Source organism: Bos grunniens, chromosome 18 (genome assembly GCF_055505025.1).
Source record: "Bos grunniens cultivar Pamir isolate PY7600 chromosome 18, Bosgru_T2T1.0, whole genome shotgun sequence".
In the NCBI taxonomy this organism is placed as follows: Eukaryota; Metazoa; Chordata; class Mammalia; order Artiodactyla; family Bovidae; genus Bos; species Bos grunniens.
In genome coordinates, this window is record NC_141182.1 from 35,346,518 (window position 1) to 35,364,330 (window position 17,813).

Below are 17,813 nucleotides of genomic sequence, written 5' to 3' on the forward strand. Positions count from 1 at the left end.
TCCCCTAGACTTCGGGGACGCTCGGACCGTAGCGTAATGACGTAAGAAGACGCAAAGACTCCTCCACCCCTCTCCGTTTCCTAGGAAACGTGGACTCCGCTTTCCTTTCTGCGTCGCTGCCCCCTTGACGTCACGGCTCGGATAGGAGGGCGGGGCGGCGCGGGCGACTGGAGGGGCTGTGCACCTGCGCCTCGGCGGGCGGTCTGGGGCATCGTCCCCGGCCTGCCCGGCCCCGCCATGGCCAGGCCACAGAGGACTCCAGCACGCAGTCCCGACAGCATCGTCGAGGTGAAGAGCAAAGTAAGGGCCCCTCCAGCCCTGGCTCCGGCCTCGGCCCTAGGCGCTTCCAATTCCCTCATTCTCCCCTTCCTGGCTCCTTGGTCCCCACCACCTTTTCCTCTTCTCCATCCTCCCCTTCCCATTTTCCGGCTTGTTTTCTCACTTTCCCCCATCCATCCTCCTTCCTCTACTGCCGGCCTCTGGAGTCCCTCTGTGGCCTGGGTTACGTGGAGGGCGGGGGGTAGACCTTGGACAGCGTCCCTTGTACTGGAGCTGAGGTCTGTGTGGAAGGCTACAGCTGTTGTGAACCCCCGTCTCCCACCTCTGCCACCTTCGGACCTATGGTGAGAAAGGGCACGGAGTCCATTCTAACCTCTCCTCTCCTCCCACCCCCTGCCTCCAGTTTGATGCTGAGTTCCGACGCTTTGCTCTGCCTCGCGCTTCAGTGAGCGGCTTCCAGGAGTTTTCTCGGTTGCTGCGTGCAGTACACCAGATCCCGGGCCTGGACGTGCTGCTTGGCTATACTGATGCTCACGGCGACCTACTACCCCTCACCAACGACGACAGCCTGCACCGGGCCCTGTCCAGCGGGCCCCCACCACTGCGCCTGCTAGTGCAGAAGCGGGGTGAGGAGGATGGGGTACAATGGGCAGCCTCTGTGGGGTAGGGTGACAGGGCAGGTCTACCAGGGTTAGTCTATGCCCAAGATATCCAGGCTTCACCCTCTGCGGTCCCTGCCCTTGGCCTGACCTCCAAGTGTCAAGAAATAGCTACAGTGCCCCCTTCCTCAAGGAGGCCTGGGCCCAATGGAAAAGGGCCCAAATGGGAGAGCAGGGTTTCTGATCTCAGCGCCTCCCTCTCCTGCAGCAGAAGCTGATTCCAGTGGCCTGGCCTTTGCCTCCAACTCTCTGCAGCGGCGCAAGAAAGGGCTCCTACTTCGGCCAGTGGCACCCCTGCGCACCCGGCCACCGCTACTGATCAGCCTGCCACAAGATTTCCGCCAGGTTTCTTCAGTCATAGATGTGGACCTACTGCCTGAGACCCATCGACGGGTGCGGCTACATAAGCATGGTTCCGACCGCCCCCTGGGTTTCTACATCCGAGATGGCATGAGCGTGCGAGTAGCTCCCCAGGGCCTGGAACGGGTTCCAGGCATCTTCATCTCCCGCCTGGTACGAGGGGGCCTGGCTGAGAGTACAGGGCTGCTGGCAGTCAGTGATGAGATCCTCGAGGTCAATGGCATTGAGGTAGCCGGGAAGACCTTGGACCAAGTGACGGACATGATGGTCGCCAACAGCCACAACCTCATTGTCACTGTCAAGCCAGCCAATCAGCGCAATAATGTGGTGCGTGGGGCATCTGGGCGTCTGGCAGGGCCTCCTTCTGCTGGGCCTGCTGAGCCTGACAGCGATGATGACAGCAGCGATCTGGTCATTGAGAACCGCCAGCCTCCCTGTTCCAATGGGCTGTCTCAAGGGCCTCCATGCTGGGACCTGCACACTAGCCGCCTACTTCCTGCTGCCCGCAGCTCTCTGCCCTCCCTGGATGATCGGGAGCAGGCCAGCTCTGGTTGGGGGAGTAGCATTCGAGGAGATGGTAGTGGCTTCAGCCTCTGACAGGGAAGGATGCAGCCCCTTGCCACTCCAGGCTCTGGGACATTCCAAGGACTTTCCCAGTGGGAGGTTTCAGCGTGCTCATGGGCCCTCTCAGTACGGGGAACATTAAAGGTTTTCTACAAATGCAGTTATGGTCATTCTGTTTCCCAGCCCTAGTCTTCTCCCTGATCCAACAATTTTGCCTTCTGCCCTGGATATGTGGCAGGAGTGAGTGTGATAAGGGCATCAGAGAAGCTTTCCTGTAGTCATGCTGCGGGAGGAACACCAGGTTTGGCATTTCTAGGGTAAGAAAAGTGCTTATGGAAACAAACCCCACTGTGTACAAAAGGTTTAATTTTGATAAAGGGTTACGAGGCTGGGATGGCCCTTCCACAGCCACCAGCAGCTGGGAAGAGGGCTCTGGGGACACTGTCCCCTCTCCACTGCTCCTGTCTTCGAACTCCACTCTATGATGGGGCCCAATCCTGCCCTTTGCAACCATGCTGCGACCTTCAGTAAGACCCAGTCACTGTCCCCATAAAAGGGCTCAGGAATCCATCTTCACAAAGACTTTGGGGCGGGAAAAGATCTTGATGGCCTCCTCTACCTGCACCAGCTTCCGGTCCAGCTCAGCACGGTGGCTCTGGGCCCTCAGTGAATCCGCCCCCGCAGGCAGCAGCACCAGCTCACGCAGCAGCTGGCTCTGGCCTACAGGGGCCCCAGGAACAGTAAATGCTGGGCAGGGGTGCACAGTACCTGGTGGGTTCCCCAGCCAGCTCCCCTTGCCCGCATACTCACTCTGGAACAGACTGCTCAGTGTCTCCAGCCGCTGGTTCTCAGGCATGCGAGTGTGGCCAGGGGGCATGGCGGGGTCCGGTTGGCTGTGCTGACGGGCCTCAGCCTCCCGCCGCCACAGGTCCCTGCGCTCCAACAAGCTGCAATGCACAGACCCAGGGTTGATGACCCCAGGCAGATGTGGGCTTCCACCCTCCATAAGTGCCCCTTCCCAGGAGTGGGGAGACCAGTAGGACCTACTACTGGGGCACGTGACCCTTCTGTGTGGCGTTGTAGTGCTCTTGGGCTTGCCGTTGCTGCTCCAGCACCTGTGCCAGGACTTGCAGTGAGCGAGAATGCCGCCGGGGGGCCCTCTTGGCAGTGCGAGCATTGTGGGTAATGAAGTCCACACCCGGGCCTGGGGCCTGCGGGACACGCCAGCATGATGAAACAGCACTGTGTGGTGCCCCCAAATCCCTGCCCCACCTCCCAGCCCCCACATATCCTCTCACCTTAGCACTGGGACCTGGTAGGGTTAGCTGGGGACTGGGGACACGGGGTGGTGGGAGCCCGGGGCCGCAACGGGAATGGGCCCGCAGAAAGTGGGCTGGCTCAGTTCCAGAGGCAGGGCCGGGCTCCTGGAGGCCAAGGCAGAGCAGGGAGGGGGGTCAGTCAGGCTGAGGTTAGGGTCTCAAGCCATAAGACCATGCCTCTGTCCCTCCTGCCTTTCGGGATCTTTCTCTATCACCAGTCCTCTGGACCTGGCCTCCTTCCCCTTGGATAAGTACTTCCGTCACATCAGCATTTAAACCTGTGTGTTTTTCACATCTCTCAGAAAACAAATATCCCTCCCTCTACCTCAGTCCTGGCTTCAGTCATCGTTCTCTTTTTCTCTCCTTCCTAGCCAAGCTTTCTGGCTCTGTCCCCACCAAGGCCACCAAGAGCTGGTCTCCAAGCCCCCAAATCCAGGGTCACTTCCCTGGTCTCGCTGTCCTCAGCCTCATCCTCAATAACTCCTGGGTCTCACTTCTGAGATCCAGACCTGATTCTCCATCTGCCTCTTGGACACATTCCCACTCCCTGGAAGCCCCACAAAAGCTTCAGCTTCAACACACCCACATATGACCTTGTCTTTTTTTCTCAGTCCTGCTTCTCCTTCTCAGACCCCTGGATAAAGAAGTGGCACCACTAGCTACGCCAGACAGAATCTTACCACCATACATACCCCTCCCCTTCCCATTGTCCTTAGAAATAAAGGTTTAAAAAAACAGATTTATGTGGCCCTTTATGATGTGGGTCCAGCTGACTTCTTAGCCTAACCTCACACTCTTCTTCCCTCATAGTGAACTGAACACAGCATCCCCACTGCCCACACTCCCTAAGTCCCTGGTGTTAGGACCAGGGACCCTGGAACCACGAGGTTCCATCTCTATAAAATGTTCTCCTCTATTCTCCCCTTGCCTAATTCCGACTTGCCCCTCAGAATCGCCCAGCCATCATCACTTCAGAGAAAGGCCCCAGTCCCACTCTGCAGTAGAACCAGCTCTTCATCCCCTGTGACCTCAGCCCACTGTGGGTTTCCTAACTCAGGTTAGAGCATAATGTCCTGTTGGCCAACAAGATGGGCAACACTTGGGGCTCCCTGAGGCAGGTACCTGCAGCTGAGCCTTGACACGTGACTCCACTTTGTCATACTTGGGTGAACGCCACAGGGCCTTCAGGGGCCTGGACTGGCCCTGCTCCCGGCTGTGCTCCTGCTCACGGAATCGCCTCTGGATCTCCCTGATCCGCCTCATGTTCTCCTTCTCATGGTCTTTAGGGTCCTTCCCTGGAGAAAAGATGTTGCCCTACATACAGCCCATACAATCCAACTTACCCCAGTGGACACACAAGCCCACACCCTGCCTCCCTGACATACTCTAAAGTCCACCACATAACCTTGTTCCCTTCCTCACACCACAATTATCTTCTGTTTCTGATGATTTTATACATATTGGATTATGAAGTATACTATTAATCACCTTGCATAGCCTATTCACCTCTTCACTTGTTTTACTGTCTCCCACCTTGATTCAATGATGCTCTTCTGGACCTTGTTCTCCTAGCGTCTATAGGGCGCGGAGCACAGTAGACACTCAACAAACAACCATGCATAAATCCATGAAGCTGAGCTACAGGGTTTTCCGGGGTATACCTCATTTAGTCCTCTCCTGCGAAGAAGTGCATTTCCCGCTCCTTCTACAGTTGGGGAAACAGACACTCTGAGAGGTAAAGCCTGAGCCCAGAGCAGGGAAGGGGAAGCAGCCGTCTTTTGATCTGTTTTGACTTCAGAGCCACCTCGCTGTCCGTTCTGACCAGAACTTACTCTTGGGAGAGGCCCCTGGGCCTAGGGAGATACCCCCGAGCTGCAGCAGCACACCACCCACGCCGCGACGGCCACGCTCCAGGATTTCTAGGCCTCCAGGACGGATGCGGGGGGCGCGGGGAGGGGTGGCGTCTAGGTCCCGGTCCGTGTCCGGCGTCAGCAGGTCCAGCTTCAGCGCATTTCCCTCAAGGCGCCCTTGGGCTGAGAGGCCAGACGGGGCGGAGTGCGGAGTCAGTGGTGGAGCTGGGCCCGACCCTTGCCAGGCCGCTTTCACCCTCTTAACTCACCCGAAGACGGCCTCCGGTAGTAGTCAGGACAGAGCGTAGGGTCTGGGGGGATGGGCCCCGAGATGCGGGACGGACCCTCACACATACCGCCGTCGTCGTCCTGCAAACGGTGCACCTGAGGCCTGCCGGGCTACGCGACTCTGGCGCCAAACCCCGCTTCTCACCCCAGTGCCTCCTCCCAGGGTCCGGGTCCTAACCTCAGCCGTGCCCTGTCTGCGTTCCCGGCCCCCACCCCGCGCTCGCCACCTCTGCTCTCAGCCCACCTCTCTGTACGGTTGGCAGGCTCCTCACTCGGGCAAGGGGCTCACCAGAGCGGTTTTGCCGCCCACTGCAGCCACCCTACGGGTTTCCTGTTGCCAGGCAACAATGGTTTCCGTCCGTGAGGTCAGGGGCCAATGGCCTTGGCGCAAAGCCTTCTGGGGCTTGTAGTTCCAGCTGAGGGTGGGGGTCAGAACGACTGTCAGTTGCCCTTCTCAACCCGGTTCTCTCCTGGGTCCGCTCAGGGTCTACTAGTCTGGCCCCTCAGGATCCGCCCTCCACCCCCGATGCCCCTCAAGCAACCGTCGAGGAAGTGCTGATTCGCCGCAGCTATGGACTCAGCAGGGGCTGAGAAGCGGCCAGGGGCCCAAGAAGGGATAGCCGTGGGGCAGTCACAGCTTACAGAGGTGGCTGGTGGCCATGCTCAGAATTCTGAGGTGACCATCGGGCTGTCTAACCTTCAAACACTTGGTCATAGTTCTTTAATAGACCAAACTGCAACTCCCCCCTAACTGCAACTACCCCCTAACTGCCAGGCCAGGTTCCACAGGCTGAGAGGGGCATGGGCTGGTGCCCTTCATCTGTATTTAGTGTCTAATGGCTGGTCCCTGTATCCTTTGCCTGGCCATGGTGACCAGTTACCTATGTGTCACCTCTAGTGTCCAGTGATGAGAGACCAGTGCCTGGTGCCAGCCCATGAGTCCTGCCAAACCCAGGGTGAAGATAAATGTCCAATAAGATCTACCTCAGAGCAAAAGATCCAGGAGAGACTCAAGCTGGAGGAAGACAGGCACAAGCCAGAGGTGGAGGCACTGGAGGAGAGAGGTCCCAGGCCTATGGCCTCCACTGTGAGGCCCAGTCATGGTCCGAAGAGGAAGCCGGTCAAGTGAGGGGGCTTTCAGAGGGGAAAGGCTAGGGGCTGGGGAGGTGGTGTGTGGGTGGCTCATACCCCAGTTGGATTTCTAAATGGGGCCTTACAGCAGTGTCCATCCTTATCCCCTGCCACCACCATCATTCCTCACCTCTGCTGACCCTCCAGAGGGTCATGATATAGGGAACATGCAGAGCGGAAGTCTCAAGGCCTGGTAGGGGACTGAGTTCCCATGATCTCTGGGTCCCTGTCCAGTCCGGGGCCTCAGTGACCAGGAAAAGGACAAGGATCACGGCCTGGGGAGGTAGTCAGGCAGGATTGTTCCCTAGGACAGGGCACAGGAGCCAAGGCTGCAGGCTGACTCCTCAGGTCTCCTTGTTCCCCAGCCTCGCAGGCCCAAGCCACCAAGCCCATCCTAGGGCAGAGAGTGAGCTGCCACAGGGGCTGTCGCTGCAGAGGGAGGAGCCGGAGAATAATCAGAGTGAGCCCTCACCAACTGCCAAACAGCACAAAAAAGCCAAGAAGCGCAAGAGTCTGGGAACCCCAGTGCTCCCAGTGGTGGCCAGCACAGTGTCGGCACCCTCAGTGACCTTGGGGCCTGAGCGTGAGTGGCATTTCCTGAGCCTTCCCTTTTGTCCCCAGTCAGCTGGACCCCTGACATGGCCCAGCTTGGCACTCCAGCCGCTATCCTGCCCCGGGTTCTTGTAGGAAAGGCCCAGCGCCTGCGGCCCCTGTACCAGTACATCAACTATTGCAACCCTGAACTGAACCAGGCAGGGGAAGGGGACAGGGAGGCTGAGGCTGAGGTGGAGCCTGAGTCGGAGCTGACCGTGGTCCCCGAGGAGGCGGGTGTGGAGAAACTGCAGGCTTTGCTGCCAGTGGCAGGTGAGCTGGGCTCCGACCTCACTCTGCCCTGCCCCAGTATGTCTGTGCCCCCCACCCACACTCTGGTTCCCCTGGGGGAGGAAGCCAGTGAGGAGCCTGAGGGTCTGCCCAGCTTGGGAGTCAGCGGTTGCCTCAAGGCTGAGATGGACAAGTCAACTCAGGTGGACATCAACAAGATGCTAAGTGTCTGCAATGCCCCGCTTGTCCCCCCACTCTCTCCTCAGTACAAGTGACTGTCCTGACCCCCACCCCATGACTCCCCTCCCTCCCAAGCCTGAGCCAGAGCAGCAGTCTAAGGCCTGAGGCCCTCAGATGGAGGAGGGGACTCAGCCCCTGCCCCTCCTTGGGATCCCGAGTTTGATAAAAATAAATTCTTCCTTTTCTCAGACTGTGATTCCCCAAATAAGATGCCTGAAGAGGGAGCAGCTGAGAAGAAGGGTGAAGGATTCCCCAGTATAGTCACCGGATCACCTGGGAATTTGCAAAAATATAGATTCCTGGGCACCTCAGTCCTAGGCTTCCCTGGTGGCTCAGCTGGTAAAGAATCTGCCTGCAATGCAGGAGACCCTGGTTCAATCCTTGGGTCGGGAAGATCCCCTGGTGTAGGGATAAGCTATCCACTCCAGTATTCTTGGGTTTCCCTGGTGGCTCAGTTGGTAAAGAATCTACCTGCAATGCAGGAGACCTGGGTTTGATCCGTAGAGGACAGCATGGCAACCCATTCCAGTATTCTTGCCTGGAGAACCCCAGCCTGGCAGGCTGCAGTCCATGGGGTTGCAAAGAGTTGGACCCGACTGAGTGACTAACCACAGCACAGCACCCCAGACCTAACTGAATCAGAATCTGTAAGGGTGGGGCCTAGTCTGAGCATTTAAAGTTTCCTCAGATGAACCTGAAAGTCAGACAAGGTTAACACCTGGGATGGAGAAGGGTGGTAAGGAGGAGCCTGGGGAAGAGAAAGGAAAGGGGCTGTCAGGTCATAGGAAGCGGGCGTGTGGCCTTGCTCCCTGTCTCCCAGGGAATAGGCCACAGGTGGTGGGGTGACTGCCACTTTGCCTGGAGGAGTGAAGAGGCAGATTTCCACCAGATTCCTGAAGGAGAGGGCGGGGTGGCCTTCCAGGCAGAAAGTTTGCCAGGGATGAAGCCTCATTAGTGTGGAAGACATCAACCCCCTGGAGGAGGGTCTGCTGAAGCAGATGCATGGCCATCAGACCAGGCTGGGTGAGTCTGGGAGGGATAAGGAGGGATGCAGGCAACAAGGGATCCTGGTTTGCTATTGTGGAGAGATTGCCTGGGCAGTAGCATGAAGGGCAGAATAAGGAAGGGAAAGCCTAGGGATAGAGAGGTGAGAAGACTGCTGCCACTGTCTGCGTGAATGTGAGTCCTAGATTTGGTTGGTGGTTGGAAAACAAGAGGTATTCTGGAAGTTCTCTTCTGCTTGCTGTAACAGAGGAAAAGTGAGCTGCATTTTCACTGGCTTGGAAAAACGTTACTTTGACTCGGGGACATTCTGAGATTTGAGTAATAGACCCTGCTAGGTGATGCTAGCCTCCTCCAGGAGGCGGCGCTGTAGGACAAGTCTGGAACCAGTTGGGGACTCCCGTCACTTCTGGGAACCAGAACCCTACTGGCTTCCTTGGTCACAGGCATCTAGGCCACTTCAAGGTACATCTCCCCGGGACCAAGCCAAGAGATATATGATGGTAGAGCTGTCTGAGGGATGGCCATGGACCTAGGCTCTTGGGGAGTACCAACAGAGGACCTGGGACCTCATAAAAGTAACTCTGCCCTAAGCCCATGTTCAGTCTGCACCAGGACTTCTCAGAACACAGCACTGTAAACAAGAGGTTTTGCTGCAGAGTCCTATAAAACTTAAGTGCCACTGTGGGTCAACAGCATGGCCCTTTCTTAATAAGGGCATCTCAGTCAGATGCAATGGATGAATGTGCTTTCTTGGTCAATTCTCAAACTTAGAGGGGGATAGCAACATCCTATTAACACAGAGGATGACCTGGAGCTGAGCTGGGAGGAAGGGGGCAGCTTCTCCTTCACTTCTCCCAGCATCCTGCCTGGTGGGGTTCTCTCTACAGTCCTAGTTCAGGCCAGGCTGAGATGCCTGTTGTAGAGAGGTGGTAACCTGGATGGGTCCCAAGCAGGGAGGGACAGTGCCTGGCACTAGAGTCTGAAGAGCCATAGGGGAAGGAGTAGTTCAGAGTCGGGCTCTGTGGTCAGAGGACCCTGACCAGTTCATGTAGCTCCGTCCCTCTCTGCTCTGGATAATGGGAATATTAATAGTAGTACTTCGTTGACTGGTTTGGATATTAAATGAAATAATACATGTGAAGTGTCTCTCCGGGGGGCCCAGCACACAGTAAGTACACCCCAACACTAGTAACTGTTATTTTATCTCACAAGGTCTGAAACCAGGACAATATGGGAAAACAGGCCTGGTGACTCCTCTAAGGGCAGGAGGAAGAGGGAGCATCCTCTCTGAGCCTTTCTCTTTCTGGTGAGGAGTCCAGGGCAGGGCAGAGGGAGGGAAGATTAGAGAAGGGGAAAGAGTTTGGTCCAGGTTTAATCCTGGCAGAGGAAACAAAGGAGGAGAGGTATTCTTTCCAGCCTGAGTGACACGGTGAGGAGGCTCTTCCTGTGGCGAGAACAGGATCCTAAATACAGAGCTGGACACTGGCTGGCAAGGCCAGGCAGTGCTTGGCTGGCCTAGCCAGAGGGCAGTGCCTTCATTAAGTTCATGCCATCCAGCCTCCCTGGCCCCCACCCCACCTCTCCTCTTCCAGGGCTCCCCTGGAGACAACCCCTTGGTTTCAAGAACAGAACCCCTTCTGACCTCCAGCCCAGGGAGACCTCAGACTCTCCCACTGTCTTTTAAGTATCAGGCCAGATCGGCCCCCTGCAGTCATGAGTCCTGTGTAAAGACTTGAGCACTGAGGAAAGACTTCTTGCAGGGATTCAGCCGCAGGGAATAAGCCAGGAGGCGAGGGCAGGCAGTGGTAGGAAGCTGGGTGGCCCGCTAGACAGTGACGGATCCAGTGGGGTTGGAGCTGCCACGGAGCCATGAGGAAAGAGAAAAATACAAACCATCTACAGCAACAACAAGCCTTTCATTATTAAACCCAACCTACCAAACAGACAACCACCACATACCATAGTGTCAGACCTTCTGATTTATTACATTTCTCATATGTCCCAGAGCTCTCCCCCTTGGCTCCTCTCTGCCAAAGTAGGGGCCTTCTCCCAGGGTCAACTTCAGCCCCTGAAAGCTCACCTGCTACAGAAACCCCCTCCCAGCCAGGGAAGGGGTAGTGCCTGGAGGCTGGAAGGGCCTGGTCATGTGGGGGGAGAGCAGGTGTGGATCCCCAAGGGATGAGCTGCCGCCCTCACCGTTCCTGAGGTGCCCCAGCCCAGGAAGGGCATGGCAACAAGGCCCCGCATCACTTCTCAGGCCTGAGGCATCACCCAGGCTGGCTCCTTACTGTGCCTTCTCATCCGGCTACATCCACAAACAGGCTGCGAAACCCCCCAGTCAAGCTTCTGCCGGCCCTGCTCACAGACCCGGGGCACTTCTGCCTTGCACGGTGTACTGGCCTCTCAGCCCTGGCAACAGAATGCCACTCCCTCACCAGCCCGCAGAGTGGGCACTGGGGTGGGGGGGTCCCTGGGGCCACCTTCGAATTCACTAGAATTCAACTCTGCCCAAGCGGACCTATCAAATGAAAGATACCGTCTGTGCTACCGCGAAGCCCTCCCATCACAGCTCCTGGTCCTGCCCAGTCCTCTGCGCTGCGGCAGGGAGCCCACGCACAGGCTCACAGGTTGTTCCGCTGGAGCGCCTCGCACAGGTTCTGGTTGGCGTCGGGCTCCTCTGCCAGCACCTCTACCGCCTCCCACTCCCCGGATCGGCTCGACCGTTTGATGGCATCCACCACACTCTGCATGTAGAGCCCGTCCTCGAATGAGGCAGCCATGGAGACCGGGGTGTGGTCCCACGTGCGGCGGTCCCCCTGCCCCTGGAAGGACTGGCGCAGGGCCTGCACCATGTAGACCATGCCCTTCAGGTAGAGCAGCGGGACGTCCTGGGCGCCCTGCTCGGGCAGCCCCGCACCCACAGCCAGTGAGTCCCTCAGCAGCAGCTCCTCCTGCGGGGCAGAGTTTTTCTGCCCATAGAGGTCCGCACCCCGGGCAACCAGGCGTCCCGCAGAGCCCACCACCATGACTTCGTGCACAAAGGCGCCTGGCATGTTGAAGTTGAGAGTTACTGTGCTGCACACACCCCCGCCCATGAGCATCTGGAAGAAACAGAAGTCATCACTGGTGACGTGCCGGATGCCACGGATGGCCGCATTCTGCCTCACAAAGGTCTTGAGCAGCCCGTGGACCTTCTCGGCTCTCTGGCCGGTCAGGTGGGTCAGCAGGTCCACAATGTAGGTGCCCATGGTGTGCAGGCCCCCGCCGCCCATGAGCTCATCACAGATCCAGCCATAGTTCGGGCTGAGCAGGCTGCCCGAGTAGACGCGGGCATCACAGATCATCACTGCGCCCACGTAGTGCTCAGCTATCAGCTGCTTCATGCGCACAAAGGCCGGCAGGAAGCGCAACACGTTCCCCACAAGGCTCATCAGCTGAGGGTAGTAGCGTGAGGCTGTCACCATCCGGAAAGCATCCACTGAGGTTGCCGCCTTCTCACAAACCACATTCTTCCCAATACCTGAGAAGAAAACAACAGGAAATCTCAAAGATCCAGGGGGTTCACACTGGGAAAAGAAAACCCATTTCTGGAAGGCAGATGACTCAGGAAAGTCGGCTCTGAGGCTAGGTGGTGGCCTAGGACAAGAGGAAGGTGATTGGCCTGGAAGAAAATGGTACCCAGGGGCTGTGCCTGGAAAAAGAGTTATGGGTTAGAGAAAGAGAAGTTCTTAAAGGGAAATGAGTAGAGGCAGAAGGTGCAAACCAGGAGTGGGAGGTACAGAGAGGTGGTACCATGGTTAATATTATGTGTCAACCTGGTTAGGTTATGGTGCCCATCAAATACTAGCCTAAACATTGCTGAGAAGATCCCTTTAGATCTAATTAACATTTAAAGCAGTAGACTTTGAATAGAGCAGATTGCCCTCCATAATGTGGGTGGGCCTCAACTCATCAGATGAAGGCCTTGGGGGGATTAAAAAAAAAAAGACTGAAGTTCCCCATAGAGGAAGAAATTCTGCTTCCATATTGCCTTCAGAGTCAAGTCTGCAGCATCAACTCTTGCTAGAATTCACATTTGCTCTGTGGATCTTGGATCTACCAGCTCCTACAACCAGATGAGCCAATTCTTTAAATCTCTACTCTCTCTCTCAATATACATCCTGTTGGTTCTGTTTCTCTGGAAAACTGCCTAATACAAGTGGGCTGGAGAGGTGGATATGCTTATCTTATGGTTCATGCATTTATTAGATCATCAGGTTGGGGTAAGAAAATAAAATCTATATTCTAGGGGATGGGCTTGGCACTCTCAGTTGTAATTGCAGAAAGGACTCTAAGAGTCCCTGCAGACTGTTCTCAAAAAACACTGGTTCAACATATTAGTGTAGTCAAAAGGCCAGAAGATGCTTGGCTATAGTAGGAGGGGAAAGGGAGAGAAAACATCCTTTCTGTCTCAAGCCTGTTCTGAGTGCACCGCAGCTGGAAGGCACCCAGGGAGCAAAACAAAGCTAGACAAAGCCCTGGAGAGAGCAAGAGGACTTGAGCAGCTCCCACATGAGGAAAAGGAAAGGATGAACACTCTTCCACATCACAACATGAGAAGCTCATAGGGTACGAATGGCCACAAGACACCAATTCCTGGAGCATTCCTGTCAACTTGGTGTGGTTCAAGTAGAAGAAAGTCTTACGCTCGTATCTTCAATAGAAGATTTTAAAAGCCCAAGAAGTGGTATGGACTAGACACACACATAATTTTGGGGTACAGCAAGCTGGGAAGGGTGAAGATATCCAGTTATTCCATTACTCATTCCACAGACACTGTCCTTGGGGTGTGACTCAAACCCTACCTCCTCAATTCCTCCAAGAAGTCATGGGCTTCTTGAGGGAACAAGCTCAAGGGTCTGGTACAAATGGCAGGATAAGGGAAGGGGTTATCCTTAAGGATGCAGATGTTCCAGGGAGATGTTCCCCTAAGCGGGAAAGGACATCCAGGCAGGGAACTGCATGTGCAAAGGCACCGAGGCAGGAAAGGCCCAGGAGCTGGGATTCCTAAAGCCCTGAGTGCATACCAGGAAACCAGCTGGAGGGATTACACGGGGTCTATAAGCAATGGAGGAAATGGGATAGAGAGCTGGTAGCATCTCTCACAAAGACACTGAAGGTCAAGAGTAGGAGTGGGGATGGAATCTTGTCCTTGAGTTTCTCCATCTCAGACAATGGCGATGCCACTCTAGTTTTTCAAGACAAAATCACTGAAATCACTCTCACATCCCACTTTCAATCATCAATAAATCCTGTTCGCTTGGCTTTCAAACTACTTCCAGGATCTCACCAGTTCTCACTACCAGCACTGCCACCTGCCTCATCCAAGTCACCACTCTTTTTCACCTGGATTATTGCCATGGCAACGTAACTGGTTTCCCTCAGTTTTTTCTTAACACAGAAGCCAGGGAAACTGTTGAAATTTGAGATGGATCAGATCATATCTCTGTGCTGCATCAAACCCTCTGCTGGCTTCTCACCTCATTCAGAATGAGCCAGAGTTCTTACAGTTGCCTACCCACAAGGTCATACATACATGCTTTGTACGCCCCTCTAAAGTTTTCTTTTTGATCCCTTTGCTTCCCGTGGTCCCTCTCCTGTTCATTCTGCTTGAGCCACTGAATATGAGAAGAGGGCTGCTTCTTACACGAAGACCTGGTGGCTGGGGAGAGGCGCTGATTGCTAAACAGAGACGATGGACAGGCAGGGCCAGGCCTAGCCACTGTGCTCAGGACACAGTCTTGGGCTGGAATCTCTCTTGCTGCTTACTCTCCTGGAACAATGTTCACATTCAGGCTTCTCCTCCAGTGCCATCCAGGCTCCACTCTCCCACTGCATAGGCACTTACCGGTTGGCAGAGCAGTCTCCAAGCCTGGACACTTGTATCTTGGGGCAGCCAGATCAAGATTATGCTTTCTCCAGGTATGTGTATCTCCAGTAACTCTGGGGTCATTCCCTTGGTCCCCTGAAAAGTTTTCTCAGTGTTTTCAGAGAGGGAATGGCTGGGACACAGATAATTTCTGGTGGCCCACTACAGGGTGTAGCTTCTGATGAATCTGGATTCCATTCACACAGGCTCGGGGGGAACTCAGCTGGTCACCTTGCAGTAGAAACAATAGGGACCCAGGACAGCTGACTGTCCAGAAAGGGCAGTCCACGCTTTGGACCCAGACACTGGGGTTCAAAGTCTGGTTCTCTCACTTGATTGCTGCATGACCTGGGACATTTCTGAACCTCTCTGGGTTCTGGTTTACCACGCTGTAGAAGGAGAGTCACATTTACCGTGCAGGGTAGGAGAGAAGAGTAAGTCAAATGAGGCGGTATATGTAAATGGCCAGCCCAGCTCTGTCATTGGTACAGTTTATAACCATCACCATGGGAGACTCAGCAGATGTCATAACTACAGGAAAAAAGGGCCCACTGTGACCTAGATTTTATGACTCACACAGAAGCTACATTTTCTAGGCCAATAATACTGATGTTCAATATTTTGAAATTTTAATTTTTAAAAAGGTATTTAAACATCAACATGAACACAGACAAGTTTCTTATTCAATGTACTGTGTACCAGGCCTCTCAGAGAGCTAAGTCCAGCCCAGCCCTTCAGAAGCTCACATCCTGACAAAGCCCACAGTGGATAATCTCGTGCCTTTGGCCAGTCCTTCCAAGCTCCCCTCACTTCCTGCCCTCTCTCCGCCACCCTGACCCTTGAGAACCCCACATGGCCTTCGCCATCTACCCAGACAGAATTCTCGGGTGTGAACTCCCAGTGCTGTGGCAAGGAGGAGCACATGTAGATCAGGCGCCTGTGACGTAATTCAATCTCCTCACTTTACAAAGCTCTTGAAATCTCTCGTTCTTCTCCAAATAATAACAAAAGCTTTACAACAGGTACTGGCAGGACCACCAGGAGAACGGCTAGCCAAGTGCCACACGCCCAAGGCAGGGAGCCGTGTGCACAGAGCAGGGGGCCTGGGCAAGGGGACAGGCCCTTGTACTGGGGTCTGGAGCTGGAGAGGGGCCCTGCGGAGAGAGTCGCCCCTGACTGCTATCACTGTCTGCTCCTGGAGGGCCTCCAATCCTTCCCCATACTTGAGGGGTTTTAGGATTAGGGACAGGAGAATCACAATACTGGGGGAGAACCTGGTCACCTGGCTGCTGAACACGCGGCTGACGAGGGAAGTCATGAGAAATTAGGTTCTCAGATCTCCCATGTGAGAGCTGCCTCTCTGGCCAACCCAGAGGCTTCTTGCTTTGACTGTGCACAGCGGGAGGTGGGGGGTGGACGCTGGGGAGGAAAGGGGGCGGACTGGGAGGAAAAGGACTCACACGGCTGCTGAGAGTCTGGTGGTGATAAAACCAGAATCTAAAGGCATCTCTGGTTTCATGCCACGAGCAATCAGGGAAGGAGAAGAGGCCTTCCTGAGGCTGAACGACAGGGGTTTCTGAACTTGGGACCCAGCAGTACAACCAGTGTGGGGGCTAAAGGCCATCTGGAGTGAAACAGGCCTCTGCCGGCCACAGGGTGTGTAGCTTGAGGAAGGTATTGAGGGTGCCTCCAGAGACATATTTACCCAAGTTTATCGAGCTTTCCTGTTAGAAAGTTGAAAGAGAGGTTAGAGAAGCTGAAAGTCACTTTCTGTCTCCACGGAATGGGGAAGCATGGATGCTGAGTGCCATTAGCTCAGATGAAATCTGGAGGTTGAACAAGCCTCTCCCGGCTCACACTCCCCAGACAACCCTGGAGTGAAGGACCCCCGAGAAGCTGTCCCAGACCACTTTTTGTTTCTCAGTAATGCATGACAGCTCTGGGACACCACCACTGCCCCTCTCTCTAGAGGTGTGGGACTAGACATGTGATTTCAAACAGCAGGGGGGAGGAGCAGCCCCAGAAAAAGCACCACTTTCATGTTTTACAAAATCCATGGATTCTGCCTTTAAAAACAAACAAAACAAAAAAGGTTCTGCTACTTAGAAAAATATGTGAGAGTTGTACTATAAAGAAAGCTGAGCACAGAAGAATTGATACTTTTGAACTGTGGTGTTGGAGTAGACTCTTGAGAGTCCCTTGGACTGCAAGGAGATCCAACCAGTCCATCCTAAAGGAGATCAGTCCTGGGTGTTCACTGGAAGGACTGATGTTGAAGCTGAAACTCCAATACTTTGGCCACCTGATGCGAAGAGCTGACTGATTGGAAAAGACCTTGATGCTGGGAAAGGTTGAGGGCAGGAGGAGAAGGGGACAACAGAGGATGAGATGGTTGGATGGCATTACCAACTCAATGGACATGGGTTTGGGTGGACTCTGGGAGTTGGTGATGGACAGGGAGGCCTGGCATGCTGCGGTTCATGGGGTCGCAAAGAGTCGGACACGACTGAGTGACTGAACTGAACTGAACTTAAAAAAAAAGTTTGAAAGCCACCAGACAGAATCACTGCTGTCCACAGCCCACTCTCTCTTGGGTCACAGGCCCCTGTCAGCTCCCTGGGTCACACCAGCAGGCTGGGCTTGTACAGCCAGAAGTTGTGACACTATCATTCAACCGGAGTGCTGGGCCTGGTGCCAAGCTCTGGAATACATCAGGCATGATGGCTACCTTCAGACAACCTACACTTCAGTGGCAGAGAGTGCCATGAATCAAATTATCATGTGAATACATGCAGAACTGCCTTGTGATCAAGGCAATGAAGATGATATAAATGTTAACATAAGAGTCCACAGCAGGGACATGATCTGGACCGGGGGCCAGAAAAGGTACCCCAAGGGCCTGGTGTTCTTGGGAGTAAATTATCTGGGTCAGGCTGCTTGAGGAATGTCCTTGTTATCTCAACAGCCCATGGGGAAAGGACTGGCACACTCAGTGTTTTTCTAATGAAGCCACAAGTGCTAAGAAGTAGGCACAGAAAATTACCTTCTAGCAATGGACTTAGGAAAACATTCAACTGTAGCAAAAATGCTGGGGCACTTTGTACATTAAAATTGTTTGGAACCATTTCTAAATTGAGAAAGGAAACATATACAGTCCCTCCTTCTCCTCTAAGGAATTCATGGGAAAGCCATAAGGGTGAAATCTGAGGTGGAAGAAAGTGAAAAGTCAAATAAAGGTGGAAAGTAAGATGCCACAGGGGCTTCCCAGGTGGCACTAGTAGTAAAGAACCCGCTTGCCAATGCAGGAGACATAAGAGACACAGGTTCGATCCCTGGGTCGGAGAAGACCCCTTGGAGGAGGGCATGGCAACCCACTCCAGTATGCTTG

The 17,813-nt window shown here is 54.6% G+C and overlaps 4 protein-coding genes across 25 annotated transcripts in view; 2 read left to right on the plus strand and 2 right to left on the minus strand.

Annotated features, from left to right (window-relative positions):
• The first annotated feature begins 25 nt into the window (after nt 1-25).
• On the plus strand, nt 26-2,022 carry PARD6A (par-6 family cell polarity regulator alpha). Of its 2 annotated transcripts, none has more exons than XM_086351314.1 (3): nt 26-300; nt 683-905; nt 1,147-2,022. In XM_086351314.1, the coding sequence occupies exons 1-3, from the start codon at nt 238-240 to the stop codon at nt 1,893-1,895; spliced, it is 1,035 nt and encodes a 344-aa protein (XP_086207440.1). In that variant the 5' UTR covers nt 26-237; the 3' UTR covers nt 1,896-2,022. The 2 variants fall into 2 exon arrangements, with proteins under 2 accessions (XP_086207440.1, XP_086207441.1); XM_086351315.1 differs by having other exon boundaries at nt 1,150-2,022.
• A 186-nt stretch (nt 2,023-2,208) lies between these two features.
• On the minus strand, nt 2,209-5,665 carry ENKD1 (enkurin domain containing 1). 15 transcript variants are annotated; one of them, XR_015145606.1, is made up of 8 exons: nt 5,564-5,665; nt 5,301-5,400; nt 5,014-5,214; nt 4,304-4,476; nt 3,161-3,286; nt 2,906-3,073; nt 2,673-2,809; nt 2,209-2,582 (listed from the first exon to the last, which is right to left on the minus strand). XR_015145606.1 is itself a non-coding variant. In XM_086351301.1 (8 exons), exons 2-8 carry the CDS (start codon nt 5,383-5,385, stop codon nt 2,422-2,424), a joined length of 1,047 nt encoding a protein of 348 aa, XP_086207427.1. In that variant the 5' UTR covers nt 5,386-5,400; nt 5,609-5,665; the 3' UTR covers nt 2,209-2,421. The 15 variants fall into 15 exon arrangements, 12 of the variants coding, with proteins under 12 accessions (XP_086207427.1, XP_086207432.1, XP_086207426.1 ...); XM_086351301.1 differs by having other exon boundaries at nt 2,910-3,073; nt 5,609-5,665; XM_086351306.1 differs by having other exon boundaries at nt 2,910-3,073; nt 4,304-4,495; nt 5,609-5,665.
• A 225-nt stretch (nt 5,666-5,890) lies between these two features.
• C18H16orf86 (chromosome 18 C16orf86 homolog) lies at nt 5,891-7,702 on the plus strand. The gene is made up of 4 exons (XM_086351343.1): nt 5,891-5,995; nt 6,218-6,444; nt 6,816-7,033; nt 7,111-7,702. Exons 1-4 carry the CDS (start codon nt 5,891-5,893, stop codon nt 7,545-7,547), a joined length of 987 nt encoding a protein of 328 aa, XP_086207469.1. The 3' UTR covers nt 7,548-7,702.
• Nucleotides 7,703-10,478: 2,776 nt separating this feature from the next.
• GFOD2 (Gfo/Idh/MocA-like oxidoreductase domain containing 2) overlaps nt 10,479-17,813 on the minus strand; it is a 39,628-nt gene continuing 32,293 nt past the window's right edge. For all 7 annotated transcript variants that reach the window (XM_086351297.1, XM_086351291.1, XM_086351293.1 and 4 more), the window contains one exon: nt 10,479-12,037. In XM_086351297.1, the coding sequence (XP_086207423.1) occupies nt 11,139-11,981 (843 nt within the window). In that variant the 5' untranslated portion in view covers nt 11,982-12,037 and the 3' untranslated portion in view covers nt 10,479-11,138. The remainder of the gene's footprint in view (nt 12,038-17,813) is intronic.